At 38.5% G+C, this 13596-nt stretch overlaps 1 protein-coding gene across 2 annotated transcripts; it reads left to right on the top strand.

Annotated features, from left to right (window-relative positions):
* Nucleotides 1-9575: 9575 nt before the first annotated feature.
* On the top strand, nt 9576-13526 carry LOC306826904 (uncharacterized protein). 2 transcript variants are annotated; one of them, XM_079348460.1, is made up of 4 exons: nt 9576-9716; nt 10857-11153; nt 11237-11515; nt 13227-13526. In XM_079348460.1, exons 1-4 carry the CDS (start codon nt 9668-9670, stop codon nt 13352-13354), a joined length of 753 nt encoding a protein of 250 aa, XP_079204586.1. In that variant the 5' UTR covers nt 9576-9667; the 3' UTR covers nt 13355-13526. The 2 variants fall into 2 exon arrangements, with proteins under 2 accessions (XP_079204586.1, XP_079204585.1); XM_079348459.1 differs by having other exon boundaries at nt 13224-13526.
* Nucleotides 13527-13596: the final 70 nt, after the last annotated feature.

Here is a 13596-nt window from a genome sequence, read left to right as displayed (position 1 = left end):
GCCGATCAACATCGGTATTGACCGATAATGTCTCTGTTGACAGATGTGTCATGAGATAAATGATATCAAAATAGTCAAATGATCCTATTTAAATGAAACACCGTCAACATTTAACTTTGTATTGGTACTTGCAGAGCCAACCTGTAATTTACATTGACTCAATCACAAAAACACATCAATCTAAGCTTTGTGCTAATAGGATTAAGGATAGTTGCATCATTACTCTGTGCTGAATGTAGCCAAACAAGAGGACGCACAACATCTCTGAGATCAAAGACAAAGAGCGTTTCTTTTTCTTTTCTTTTTTATTACTGACGGTGCTCTGCAACTTACAAAGACAAAAACTAAACACAATAACCCAGAAGAAAAAACAAAGAGCCAAGATATCCCTGATGTCTCCCTGGATGATGAAGTGGATAATTAGGCTTCAGAACAGACGCACAATATTTTCTTGGCAGACTCGTTGGTGCCCCCAGTGGTGAATAAATGAACTGCAATTAACTGTACATAAAGATAGATGGTGCCATGTTCTCCAGTAGTACCAAAGTGAAGCCAAAACATCTTGCCCTTTGTCTAACCACTTAACTGTATAAGGTTAAAGCAGTGAAACAGATTCTTCAGTTCGGTGAATCTTGAGTTGTAGTTTACGCTTCCTCTCTCTGTTTCTTCTTCTACTCTGCATATATGGTGCACACAGTTCTGCAGGAGCTGCATTCGTCCACTGAACTGTCAATCATGGACTTCAATAGCATCACATGACTAATTAATAGAAAACTCAGACAAGAGAACACTTAGGCTTAAATAAGAAAGACGAAAAAGTAACTACAAAGATAGAAACTAGGTTTGAGAGATACTAGTTGGACCTATGTCACATCTGTTAACATGGAGGAGGCGGAGCTTATGACCGATACTACAGCTTCAAATGTTTTGGCTTCACTTTCAGGCAGCTGCAGTGCCGTCTATCTTTCTATGCAGTCTGCGATTTGTATGTTAATGCACTTGAGGTTTCCACCTCTGACCAGGATTTGAAGGAATGATGAACTGTCACTTTAAGATGCCTTAAGGAGCCTCAAATTATAACACAAGTTTCTCTAAATGTTATGATTTAAAAAATTCGGAATCAATCTGTTTACTTTTTTTTGGAAAGCTGAAAGATTGGGAATATTTTCAACAAAGAAATCAGTCAAACCCTAAAACCAATCAGGACAGCTGGCGAGACAGAGATAAGGAGACACTGTGTGGCCTTAGGACACAAGGAAGGAGACGAGTTTGTCGTCCTCCTTCTCCTCCTCCAGCTGCTGAGGCTGAAACAGCTGCACGAGTGAACAGGCTGACTTGTTGTTCAGCTCTGTGTCATTCAGTATATGTAGACTATGATAAATGCAGTGAAAAGTCTGAAGTGGAGGTGTGCATGCAGGTGAGAGAGGGACAGTGTGGATGTTCAGATACACACAAATATTCTCCATACTCCTTTATTTTTGACCCGTCGTGTTTTATTATGTTCATATGTTGTGCACTTCATTTTATCCCTTTTAATCAAGAAGAAAAAAAACTGTACAAAACATACAAGATATTATCAAATTGTTGCTTTATTTTCATGTTACTCTGTTTGGATTTGGTTTCGTTTGTTTCTTTCAAAATGTATGTAATTATTTTTTCACAGTATTACAAAAAAATAAAAGAAGACACGGCTTTCATAAGAACAGTGGCAAAGTTGTTTTTTTCTTTCTTTGAAACCTGTTTGTGGAGAAATCATTGTATTAAAGTGCATAAGGAATTTTTTTGCTGCTCTAAGTTTGAACTACTTTGACGTAACCAAAAAGGGCCCTTCAAAGGTCAGAGTGTAACGTTTACAGCGTATCCAAAATGGCCGAAGAAGCAACAGACTGTGCTCTCCTCACCTTTCCTCCCTAAATCGCTCCATTTCTGACGTCCGTTCTTTTCTTCTTTTCTACTTCTTCGGCAGCGCCCTTCCTCTCATCGTCTTCACCTTGTTTCCTTAGATTTTAACTCCTTTTCTTTGTCTTCTTCATCTTTTTACCAGTTCTTCTCCTCTCCTCTTTTTGTTCTGGGAAATGTTCTCTTGTGTTTTCTTTTTCATCTTCATCATGTCTTACATCCTCTCTTCACTTTGGTCTTCTCTTCATCCTCCAATCTCCTTTCTATCTGCTTTCCTTTCTTCGTGTCTTCACTTCTTATTCCTCATTTCATCTTGTTTTCTCTCTTCACCTTACTTCCTCTTTTCAGTTTTCTCATCTTTCTTTTCCGCTTCATTTACTATTTCTTTTACTTCCTTCACATCTTTTCCTACCACCTCTGCACACAATTTCCCACTCACCTCCTTTGCATTTTCATTTCTTCTTCTACTCTCCTCTTTCTTCTCTTCTCCTTTCATCTCTCCTGCTTACATTTTTCTCCTTTCCCCTTGCACCATCTTGTCTTTTCTCACTTCAGGTTTTATCATCTTGCTCTCCCCTTTTAACCTCTCATGTCCCCTCTTCAGGTTTTGCAGTACCTCTTGTCCACCTTATTTTCCATTCTTCCTCTTTCCGTCTCATGTCATTACCTCTCGTCTCTCAAATCTCCATCGCCTGTTTGTGTCTTCAAACCTCACTTTTCCCACTTCTCACCCCTTTCCTGCTCTCTGCAACCTCTTTTCTCGCCCGGCTTCATCTCATTATGTCTCCACATTCCTCTTCTTTAACGTTTCTCTCCTCAGTCCTCCTTCCTGTCCTCTAAAGTGACAGGAAAAATGAGTCTGCAGAGGAAAAAAGCACGAAGAAATAACAGATATGGCAGCAGAAAAGGAGACAAGGACAGGAGAAAGACAGGAAGCATTAGCCCCCCCCCCCCTCTCTCTCCTCATCTTTACTTAGTGTGTAATAGTGATCATCGTCTCCCCGCTCCTCCTGCTCTCATTGAGGAAAAATGTCTGGAATAACCTTCAGCTCCCCACTCCCGACTCCAGTGGACCCCCCCAACCACCCCCCCTCTCCACCACCACCTCCGTCCCCACTTCCATTTTATCCCCTTGTTCACATTTGAAGCGGTCGTTGTAAGGATTATGGCCCCTCTCATGCTTGGCACGGCTCTCAGCGCTCCAGATATATTATCATATTAGTGGAGAATGATGTAATGCAATTCAAGACATTTGTCCTTCGCACACCCTCTGTCCCTCCGCAGATGATGTCACAAGCTTTGTGTCTCCGAGGCAGAGAACTTCTCAATTTGGTGGGTGATTAACTTTGGGGCTGTCGCCATCTAGTGGTGGGAGAGGAGAGCTGCGAGGTGGGTGAAAATCAAGAGAAAGGCGGGTAAATTAGGATGAAGGCTATTATTTATAACTGAAGCAGAGGATAATGGGAGTCATAATAGACGTCCTTGGTGTAACTGTACCGACAGGGCGTGTTGGGTCAGGGACGGAAACAAAGAGACAGACACTGTGGACATGACTTGATTACCGATGCAATTAAACAGACACATTCAAAAGCTTATTGCAAATAACAAAATCTTTTGGTGATTTTGTTTCAATCTGCATTTACAATTTCTCCAAACCCAAACTAAAACCAGAAAGAAGGACTAAGGAAATGACAAATAAATACATTTAGGGATTAAACAGGTGTAGATTAAAAATCAATCATATGATTATTCTCCACCCTCTTTACAGACTATTCTGTTCGGCAACCCTTCAACTACACGGCAACAATAAAGTAAAAAACTTATCAGCGTTACAAGAACTCACACCAAAGCAAGTAGCAGTATCAGGCTAACTGACAGTCTAAAACTTAACTACAATGTTTTTAATATTATTTTTGATTTACCTTTTGCAGTGAATGTTTTAATGTTGATCAAAGTTGTGGATAAAAAGTTTGATAATTATTACTTTATTTAAATGTGTCTACATGTTAAGCGAGCTTGGACTATGATAAACTTTAACTTAAACTAAATAGTAAACCTTTTTTACATTGTCTGCTCTTAAAGGCTTCAAACGTGTATTTTCACTACATTTTACTTCAAGCAACATTATGATGGACTGTGGTGCACTTTGGCGCCCACTAAAGGTCTGTGAGTGAAACTGCAGAGCCTCATACTGACACCGTCAGCTCTGCATCGGACATGCAGACTTACTGTTTTTGCAAAGTTCTGGTCAACTTGTAAAAGCCTGACCAATATTTCCTCTACTATCTATTATTATTGTCATCTATTATTGTTCCTCTACTATCCAGGAAAGCAAACAATAAAATCAGATATCAGCGACAGTTCAGGCTCTGAAGTCAAACAAGCGTAGGAATTGATAATAATTTATGTTTTTAAAATGTATCATAGTCTTTAATTAAGATCAACATCTTTGTGTTGAAAAGAAACACAGGAACAAAAGACGGTCACATAAACTGCATGCATGAAAATCACAAACTGGACTATAGATGACAAACGTGCCGTTCATCATTGAATCACAGCAGTCATAAAAACATCAGACTGTAAATCTCCGGGGGGAACAAGGATAATGCAGCTCGAGGGCAGTCCAGAGTTATTGGTCTACCTCGATATACGGTGGATGCATACTGATGGAGTCGTACCTTTTGTGTTCCATTCAAATGTTGTAAGAAAGTCAAAGTGTAAGGATGTAGGACATTAAGTGTGGGTCCCTGGAGTACTTAATAAAAGGGAGGAAGAAGCCTGTGTACGACACGAGGAGAGGAGCCGGTGGCACTGTGTATTCAGAATCCTCCGATGAGTATCGAAAACAAAGACAGAACATTCAGAAGCAAGGCCAGACAAACGAAACGAGCTGCTGGGTCTTTACTAACTGCTAACTCACATTTGTCTTCACTTTTTTCTGTCCTGAAACACGTCCTTTGTCTCAGCAGCACATTCATTAAGGAGTGCACAACATGTGAGCAAAGAAAGAGTCACCCTGTAGAGACGGTCGCTGGTCTCCTGCTGCCTCCTTCAGTCAACTTTTTGGTGTTTGAAGCAGCTTGTTCAGATTCCAACACAACATTTAAAACACCACAAACACAAAGAACTGATACACAGGCAGAGGAAGTCAACTCCTGTGGCCTCTGAGGAGTGACTTTGAAGAGATCAACGTAACAGCTGCTCCATATTTAACAAAAACAAAGAAAGCCTCTTTTTCCTCAGTAAAAAGGTTTATTGTTGTTGCAATCTTTAATTTTGTAAAAATAATCCTCAGAGCCAGTCAGAGGCAAAATCAAGTGCTTAAAGTGGACGTATTTGATCACCTGTGATTGCCCCAAAGTATTAAGTCACAGGCTGCTCTCTGAGCTCTCATCTCCAAAGTTAGTTGTAAGTGCATATGATATGATATGCACACCTTCATGTGTAAACGCAGAGCCTCATTTTCAAAGACGTGTTACTCAATAAAAAAAAAGAAAAAAAACATCAGATAGTGCAAATGAATTCAACACAGACGCAATTTGTGGTTAAAATGTGAGACTTTCAAACTCTCCCCTCATGTTTATCACAACACGATCGTTTGTGGCTGTGCTTCTGAAGCATCAGACTGACGTCCCTGTCACGCTTCACATGCAACAAGTAGCAAACGTTTCCGGAATAGTGGGCCGTAGTCTGTGTAGAGGTGTAGGCGTGGGTGGAACGCACTGGCCAAGTCCCACAACTGAGCCAGCAGCACTGTGTGTGTGTGTGTGTGTGTGTGTGTGTGTGTGTGTGTGTGTTTGTGAGCGTGTGTGTTTATGTGGAGCTGCTTTTTCCCTCCTTTGTTTCTTTTTTGTTCGAGACACCTGTGACTGGATGTGATGAAAAGAACTTCCCCTTCATTGCATGTGTAAACCCAAAAGTTTGATTGCACATCAACACTTGATGGTTCAGCAGTTATCCTCATCGTCATTATCCAGTTAAAGGTCAAACTCAAACGTTGAAATGCCATAACCCCTGAGACCTTTTCTACGTACAACAGAGAGCCTCGTGAATCCCTTCGATCAATGATGATCCAAGCACAAAACTGTGTTGTGATTGTAGACACACAAATTGTACAATTCTAATGACAAGACTACTTCACAAGACCTTTTTACATTATTATTTGGGAAATGTTGAGACATTTAAAAAATCACGAGTCAAATTTCTGATATTTCTCAACCAATCAGATTTGTAGCCGCTGGGAAATTGTGCAGTTTGGACCTCAGTCTTAACACAAACCATTATATTGCGCCGGCCTGTCAATATAGAGAGTGCCGATCAAAACATTAAGCTAATCAGACTAATTACACTTTTTAGAACCAGGCTTTTTGAATGGCTGTGTATGACTCCTGTTGCTTCTGCAGCCAGCCTCAAGTGGCTCTAAGGGCTGCACGATTTCACACTTCCACGTTGGCTTTTCAACATAGGTCAAAGGTTCAATGCCTTGTGATGTTTCAAAATCACAGTATCGACAGAAGAGCTAAGAAGAGCATACTGGCGAACAGTAAACACAATGCAGTTCAATAACATACAACACTATACTAGCATACTGTATAGTTATGGTACTGCAGCGATGGCAGGGATTCATGTCCCCCTCGTTTGAGGAAAAACACTCCGAGGTTTGCAGAAAAAAAAACTGTGGATGAAGTTGAAGAGTGAAAATGTGAGTGTTTGTGTTCGCACACCGAGCTCAGCCAGAAAAACTTCACAAGTTTTTCAGGAGCTTTTTGAAAGTCTGAACGAAACTGTTGATTCCTGTCTTGGTGAAGTGAACTAACTTTGCAGCTGCTTTATAAAAAAATCTGTTTTAAATTTAAAAATGTCAGTGCATGAGAAAACAGGATGCAAAGCTGAAGCGAAATACAGAACCGTGAAATGTTGTGCATATCTGTAACAGACATGAAGACATTTGCCTGATAACAATCAGGTTTCCAGGCATCATAGTGATATTTCTCAAGTAGGTTTCCTGTCCACATTGTTGCAATAATTCATGATGCAAATGTATTCAGAATGCATTCTTCCTCTATTTAGAGATGGATTACTTGAGGTATTGGTCTAAATAACAGAGGGACTTGTTGAAAGATTATTCTCTGTTTAGAGTTGATTCTGCAAAAGCCGCTTCTTTCACACGAGTTTAAAGACGCATCTGATGAGGCTAAAAACAGAGCAGCGTGTCTGTAAACCGCTCTGGTTGAAGTCCAGGCTTTGGCCGGGCCGAGGCTGGCCTCAATCAGCCATCCTCTAAAATAAGCATTCAGCATTTAGTGGGTGAGACTTCCTTACACTCATTGACATCTGCGTTCAATAAAAAAAAACAGCAGCGAGATTAGCATTAACACATACAAACTGGCGCGATAAGAACAGACAATGAGAAGGCTGTTAGAAAACATCCTGCTGGCATCGGTTCCTGGAGTGAAGCGCAGAGAGATTTGTTCTCCAGCTCTGTCGGTTTGAGCTCTTTGGATTGGGAGAGATTATGAGTGACTTGCATGTCATCGAAATGCAGATGATGAATCGAAGGGAAAACCTGCTTTTGTTTGTTCGACAGATCTGGCTTCTCCTCGCGCTCGTTTTTTTATACTGTAAATCAGAATGAAAGGACTCATGCTGGGATTGTCAAAAGGAAAAGCTCTTCCCACTGTAAACACTGTCAGATGTTGTGAATCATAAAACACATGAAACTAGAAAGCAATATCATAATCATACAATAGAACGAATCATGGGAGAAACTGTTTCCCAACATGCTTTGCATACAATACAACCAATTCAACCCGAACGATTTGTGAATGTGGTTGAAGAGGGATACATTTTTTAGTCAGCCCCACATGGCTGTTTTGTACGCCCCTCAATTTACCAAAGAAATAGTAATAAACATATCGCTCCTTTTAAATAAACTTTTAAACATAATTTGTAAAGCTGATGTCCACATAGTGATTTTAAAAGTTAAATATATGTCTGGAATAAATTGAAGAAACAAGCAACATGAAAAGTTCTCAATAATGCAGTTTACTTTCATCTTTGTGATGGTTACCCTGCTGTCAAATGGCTTTCTAAAATTAAACACACGAAGACAGGTTGTCATCACACAAGGTGTCTAATATTAAGTCAGAGACCTAAAACTAAACCAGTGTTGACGCTGCATGAAACCACCAGATGGAAAAACTGTGAGGGCTTCAGGTTTGTCACATGATCTCTGAGTTCTAAGAATTAAGTGTTTTTTAGTTTAGTTTTTTTGAAGCTTTATTCCTCAGGACGTAACATCATGATGTTTTGTTTTGGGGTTTTTTTCAAAGTAGACTTTAATCAAAGTGAGAGACAGAGTACAGATAATTACTGAGGAATCATCTCTGTTTCTATAAACAGAGGAAGGCCACAGAAATGAAATGTTAATGTGAGCTTTTTGTTATACAATATAAATGCAATGCAGAGTATAGAGACAGACCAGAAGATAGATAGCTTTTCATTTTCACAGCTTTTGTAATTTACCTGTTTTTTATGATTATTCTCTCAGAGTTTCGATAGATAGATAGATAGATAGATAGATAGATAGATAGATAGATAGATAGATAGATAGATAGATAGATAGATAGATAGATAGATAGATAGATAGATAGATAGATAGATATAGTCAGTTTTGTAATCTTCATGTTGCAGACATGAAATACAAGCTGTGTTGAAAATAGATAAGAAAAGAAGAAGTGGTTCGAGCCACAGGTATAGAGAAGGAATATGATACAAATTCTGAACTAATACACCACAACTACACTTTTGACCCTTAAACCTTTTAAGTTTATAGTTTATTTCTCTCCATTTGAATCATCAAGTTGGATAGTTTTTTTTCTTTTTATTGTCTCAAAAACACAAGATAACATTCACTTTAGCTAAGTTTGGTCAAAGAAAGATAAAACTAGTAGTTCAATTCATAAAAAGTCATTTCAGAGTCTATTAGCCAAAGGCTTTAAGAAAATAATCATTTACATTTTTCAACATAAACACTGACTATCGAGTGAGAGGTTCATCTTCCTCTCGGCCTCGACATCAACATTTATTAGAAACAATCTACATTATAATTCTATAGACAGTATGATCCATAACACTGATGTTTATTAAAACCTCTTTAAGCAGGGGTCTCAACTAAGAGCTACTTTGAAAGAATAAAAAGTGTCCTAGAGCTACTTGTATCACATGCATGTATTTACATAACATACATCAGATGATTTAAGATATTATTCATACTGTAGATGTGTGAAATTTTAATAAACCAATAAAATTCACATCAAGCTGCATATTCTGCCTGGTTCCTTATATAGCAACAAAACAATGTTAATTTATTTGACAACACCGTTTTTCTTTTTTGAAATCTGTTGGATCATCAGGAAATAATAAAGCACTACACACAAGGTAGTGCAAATGTTAATTCAAATTCACATCAATGTCCAAGGAAACATTTCTACTTCTGCTCTTGTTTTTATGGGTCAAATAAATGAATAGTGGGAAGAGGTACATTTACTGTCGACTGATTTATCTATTTACACAGTTGGTCAACCTGTAGGTGAGCTACTTTAAATACTGCCTGGGAGTTAAAGCCAACATCCTCAAAACATTGACTCACTGTGGGTTTGACAGAGGAAGTAACACATCAACAAGGCTCGCTCTGACTCTGCTGTGTTTGTTACAGAGAAACAGAACACACACATAGTAACATCCAGGACAACAGAGAGGCTCCATAATGTTCATCTTCATGATTCTGGGTCTGCTGGCTGCCATCCAGGCACAAGGTAGGAGAAGAACATCATCTTATTATGATTATAATAATGATAATTATGATGATTACTATGTGCAATAACACAACGGGTAAATAATGTGACCATATCCTGTAACTACAGACAGATCAGGGGGAAACTATTTCAAAAACAGCATCAATGTCTTTTAGGTGACAAATTACATTTATTTTTGATGAGCTTTTAGTTTTAGTAGTTGTGTTTTATTAATTCAATTTATAATATTTCCCCCACCACATTGACACTGCAACAGTCATTCAGACAATGTAATGTATATTATAAAAAGATGTAGCTGCAGACTCTGCAGTGTCTCAGAGATGAACATAAAGTGACCTCAGGTAAGTGATGACATATTAACAAACTGACTCTGAATTAGCCTGCAGAATGACAAAGTGGAGGTTTATCACAGTAAATGTTTCAGTGTGTTTGTATATCTATAAAACAGTTTGACACTTTAAACAGTTTCACTCTAAAAGCACACTGACTAAGCTTCAGTGTTTTAAAAAGGAAACCTGGTTCTAAGAAACCAAAGCAAAAAAAAAGTGTATTTACCTCGAGCACAAGAGAAGATATCCAAAACAAGACGAGACAGTTATGTATTTAGCTTGTAGTTGTTACGCACAGGTGTAAAGACGAAACGAGAAAAGACAAGAAGTGATGAAAAACTTTTTAAGCAGAGTTTTATATCAATGAAAATATAAAGTGTTGGAGGGATAAATGTAAAGAAACATATCTAACAAAGTAATGATACAAGCATTCTTCCCGTTCCTTCTCAAACATGTAACTAGAAATGTCTGTTTTTTTTTATTTATGATTCATTTGTGGGTTTGTTTTGTTTTTCTTGTCTAAAAAAAAAATAGTGTTTGAAGTAAAGACTTTAATTAATCAATACAAGTAAAATTTGAAAAAAAAATATATTGTGTTATAGGATATAATGATAAAATATACAATACACATGTATTTATGTCAATAAATGGCCAATCAGTCAGGTGATCCTTTATCCTTTTCTGCGCATGTCAATAACTGTAAAAGATAAATAAACAATTTAAACACTGTTAACATGGAAATATTGATTCTCTTTTTTATATTTATTTTGTTAAACCAAACACATGATTTGTATTTCTCTTCTTTCTGCAGGGACTCCTGTGTTTGTGCAGACAGGAAAAGATTTACGTCTGGATGTGCAGAAACCTGTTGATCTGAAGACGGGAGAGGATTTGACATGGAGATTCAATAACAGTATTATTGTTGTGAAACTAATTCATGGCACTTATCCAGTATTTTTTAACAATTATGAATCTAGAGCAGAATATTCTGCAGAAGATCACTCTCTACTGATAAAGAAGGTAACAAAGACGGACAGTGGAGATTACAGAGCTCTTGTTTCTGGTATCAGAGTCACCACTGTAGCTGAATACAGCGTCACAGTTCTGGGTAAGTTTCTGAACATTGAAAATGTTGATACAAAGTCGTTCCCTGTTTAACAAAAGTCCTCACACTGGCTTTGCTTCTTGCAGATCCAGTGTCTGGAGTGAAGCTGACAGTGAAACCCTGCAGCTCAGACTCCACTAACGTCACAGTGATCTGCAGCACTGAGGACTCTCTCATCAGCAGCACGTTCACATGTGACACACAAACCTGCTCTCATGAGGGAGGAGAGAGAGCAGAGATCATCACACCTGGTGCTTCTCTGGACGTCTACCTGGAGAACGGCTCAGTCATCTGTAACCATAGCAACCAGGTCAGCTCGACAAAGGACATCCAAAAGATTGAAGATCTTTGTACAAGGTCTGAAGGTAAGAGTTAAAAACAACAATCTGACATGAATGCACAGTGAGGATTTTAGCCTGAACAGATCAATCGTTTTATATAAACACACATCAGTGAATGTTCCAGAAAAAAAAAGTTGTTTACATTTGCTATGGCTTAGCCATGGCTGTTATTAGGCATGACCCATACATTTTTTAAACATTGAAATGATCACTGACATTTATTCACACTTACTTGAAAGGAGCAACATGTAACTCTGACACCTAGTGTTTAAAACAGGTACTGCAGTCAACATTCAAATTGTTGGAGAGTGGTCTCTCCTGACTCCTCCTCCCTAAAGTCCACATGCACAAAGGTTGCCATGTGTCTGATCCTGCAGCTTCAGTGTTTAACAGCTCTGTGTTCTAACCTCTCTCTTGTTTTCAGCATCTCCAATATTGATCCTAGTTTTTATACTTTTCTGCTCGTGGAGCTTATTAGAAACGTCCACAAGTATGGAGGTTGTTGCTGTTTAAACTCAGCAGATCAGAAAATGCCACTTGAGAGAAAAACAAACTAGTCGAGAAATGTATTTCATGAAAATTCAGTTTAGAATTAAATCAATCAGTTGATGCAAAAATGAAGAACTTTTGGAAGTATTGTGTTGATTTTTGCATCCTGTGGGGACAAATCCTGTCCTGAAGCTTTCAACAAAATAAAAGCTGTCCTCCTTTCTCCTTATTGTTGATTCATGTTTTGTGAAACGGTGGCTGGTGAAATGTCAAAGGAGCTTCCCGTTTGCATGTAAATCGCTGGTGTGAGTCCAACCCTCCCTCAGCAGAGACAGCACTAAAAATCACCTCATATAATGATTGTTGATGTGGTTTGGTTTGGTTGTCATAGAGATGCATATATACATACATACTTTTCACCAATGCAGTTTAAAGTTGTTTTAGAATGTTGTGGAATTTTTCCCATTACCAAAGAGTGAAAATAAAGAGTGAGAAGATCTATTCAAAAAAGAATCCCAAGATCGATCTGGTCTCAATGAACATTTATTCGAAGGCAAAATCAGCGTTCGAAGACCCCTCTCTCACACCGTGAGAAGAGAAAGAGGCCCAGAGAAAAGGCAAACATGAAAACTTATACATTTCCATCACACTACACAGAGCACTTCCCCATCACGCCACATAGAGCCACTGCCCACCTGGCAGGGCACAATCTATCCCCTAGTGTGAGAAAAGAGACTACATGACTATTTACCATCTCCCAAGGCTGAGAAGGAGATGGAGTCCAGTGAGAAAGAGTCTGGGTGACTCTTCCCACATGTACAGAGTGAGAGAAACAGAATAAAGGGAACGAAATGATGGAAAACAAAACACCCAATATGCTGTGCATGTAGTATTCTCAGACATTTCAGATACATTTTGTATGACAGATTCTATGAGACCTTCGTCCAACATAAAATTTTCCATAACAAGAACTTCCTAGTTTTCTTTATAATAATATATTATAATGAATAATTAAATATTGAATACAGATTGGCTCTTGAATGTCATTAAAACAAGACCAACACTCATCATTACAAACTGTCATGTTGTTTTACAATATGCTCTTCATAAGGTTATTTACAACACTTTAATGCAAAGCTGAATGTTGTCAATATATAAACAGATGAACAGCTGACTTGCTGTTGTTTTGTATCACGTTTCTGTTGAAGAACTTTTCTGATGAATCAATGTGTTTTGTGTTTAGTAGGTCCAGAGAGATTTGGGGTTGGTACCTATTACAGGCTGAAGATATACGTGGTGTCGACCGGTCTGTTCATCATGGTGTGTGCCGTCATCAGTGTTCACGTTGTGGAGAAGATGAAGAAGAAAAAATAAACAACCAGCTCTCCACCAACAATCCTCTGTGGACAGTTTGACCACTCGTAGCACAAAGGAGCTGCTTCCTTTCTTTTTCTTTTCTGACTGAAAATGTGTGACTTTGTTTTGTTGAAGCTGTGTTTATGTGAGTCTGCAGGAGGCACGGTGGTATAAAGGCTGCACACTTGTATCACAGATTTCATGCTTTTCCACTGATGGACTGTTGGTGGCAGTAAAACACAGAGAGATGTAGTTTGAGG

Source organism: Symphodus melops (assembly GCF_947650265.1).
Source record: "Symphodus melops genome assembly, chromosome: 7".
Taxonomy (NCBI): Eukaryota; Metazoa; Chordata; class Actinopteri; order Labriformes; family Labridae; genus Symphodus; species Symphodus melops.
This window is presented reverse-complemented; position numbering and strand designations above follow the sequence as displayed.

Coding starts and splice junctions, on each gene's coding strand:
- LOC306826904 (XM_079348459.1), top strand. CDS start 9,668: ATGTTCATCTTCATGATTCTGGGTCTGCTGGCTGCCATCCAGGCACAA. Junction 9,717..10,856: donor GGCTGCCATCCAGGCACAAG/GTAGGAGAAGAA, acceptor TTCTTTCTGCAG/GGACTCCTGTGTTTGTGCAG. Junction 11,154..11,236: donor ATACAGCGTCACAGTTCTGG/GTAAGTTTCTGA, acceptor TGCTTCTTGCAG/ATCCAGTGTCTGGAGTGAAG.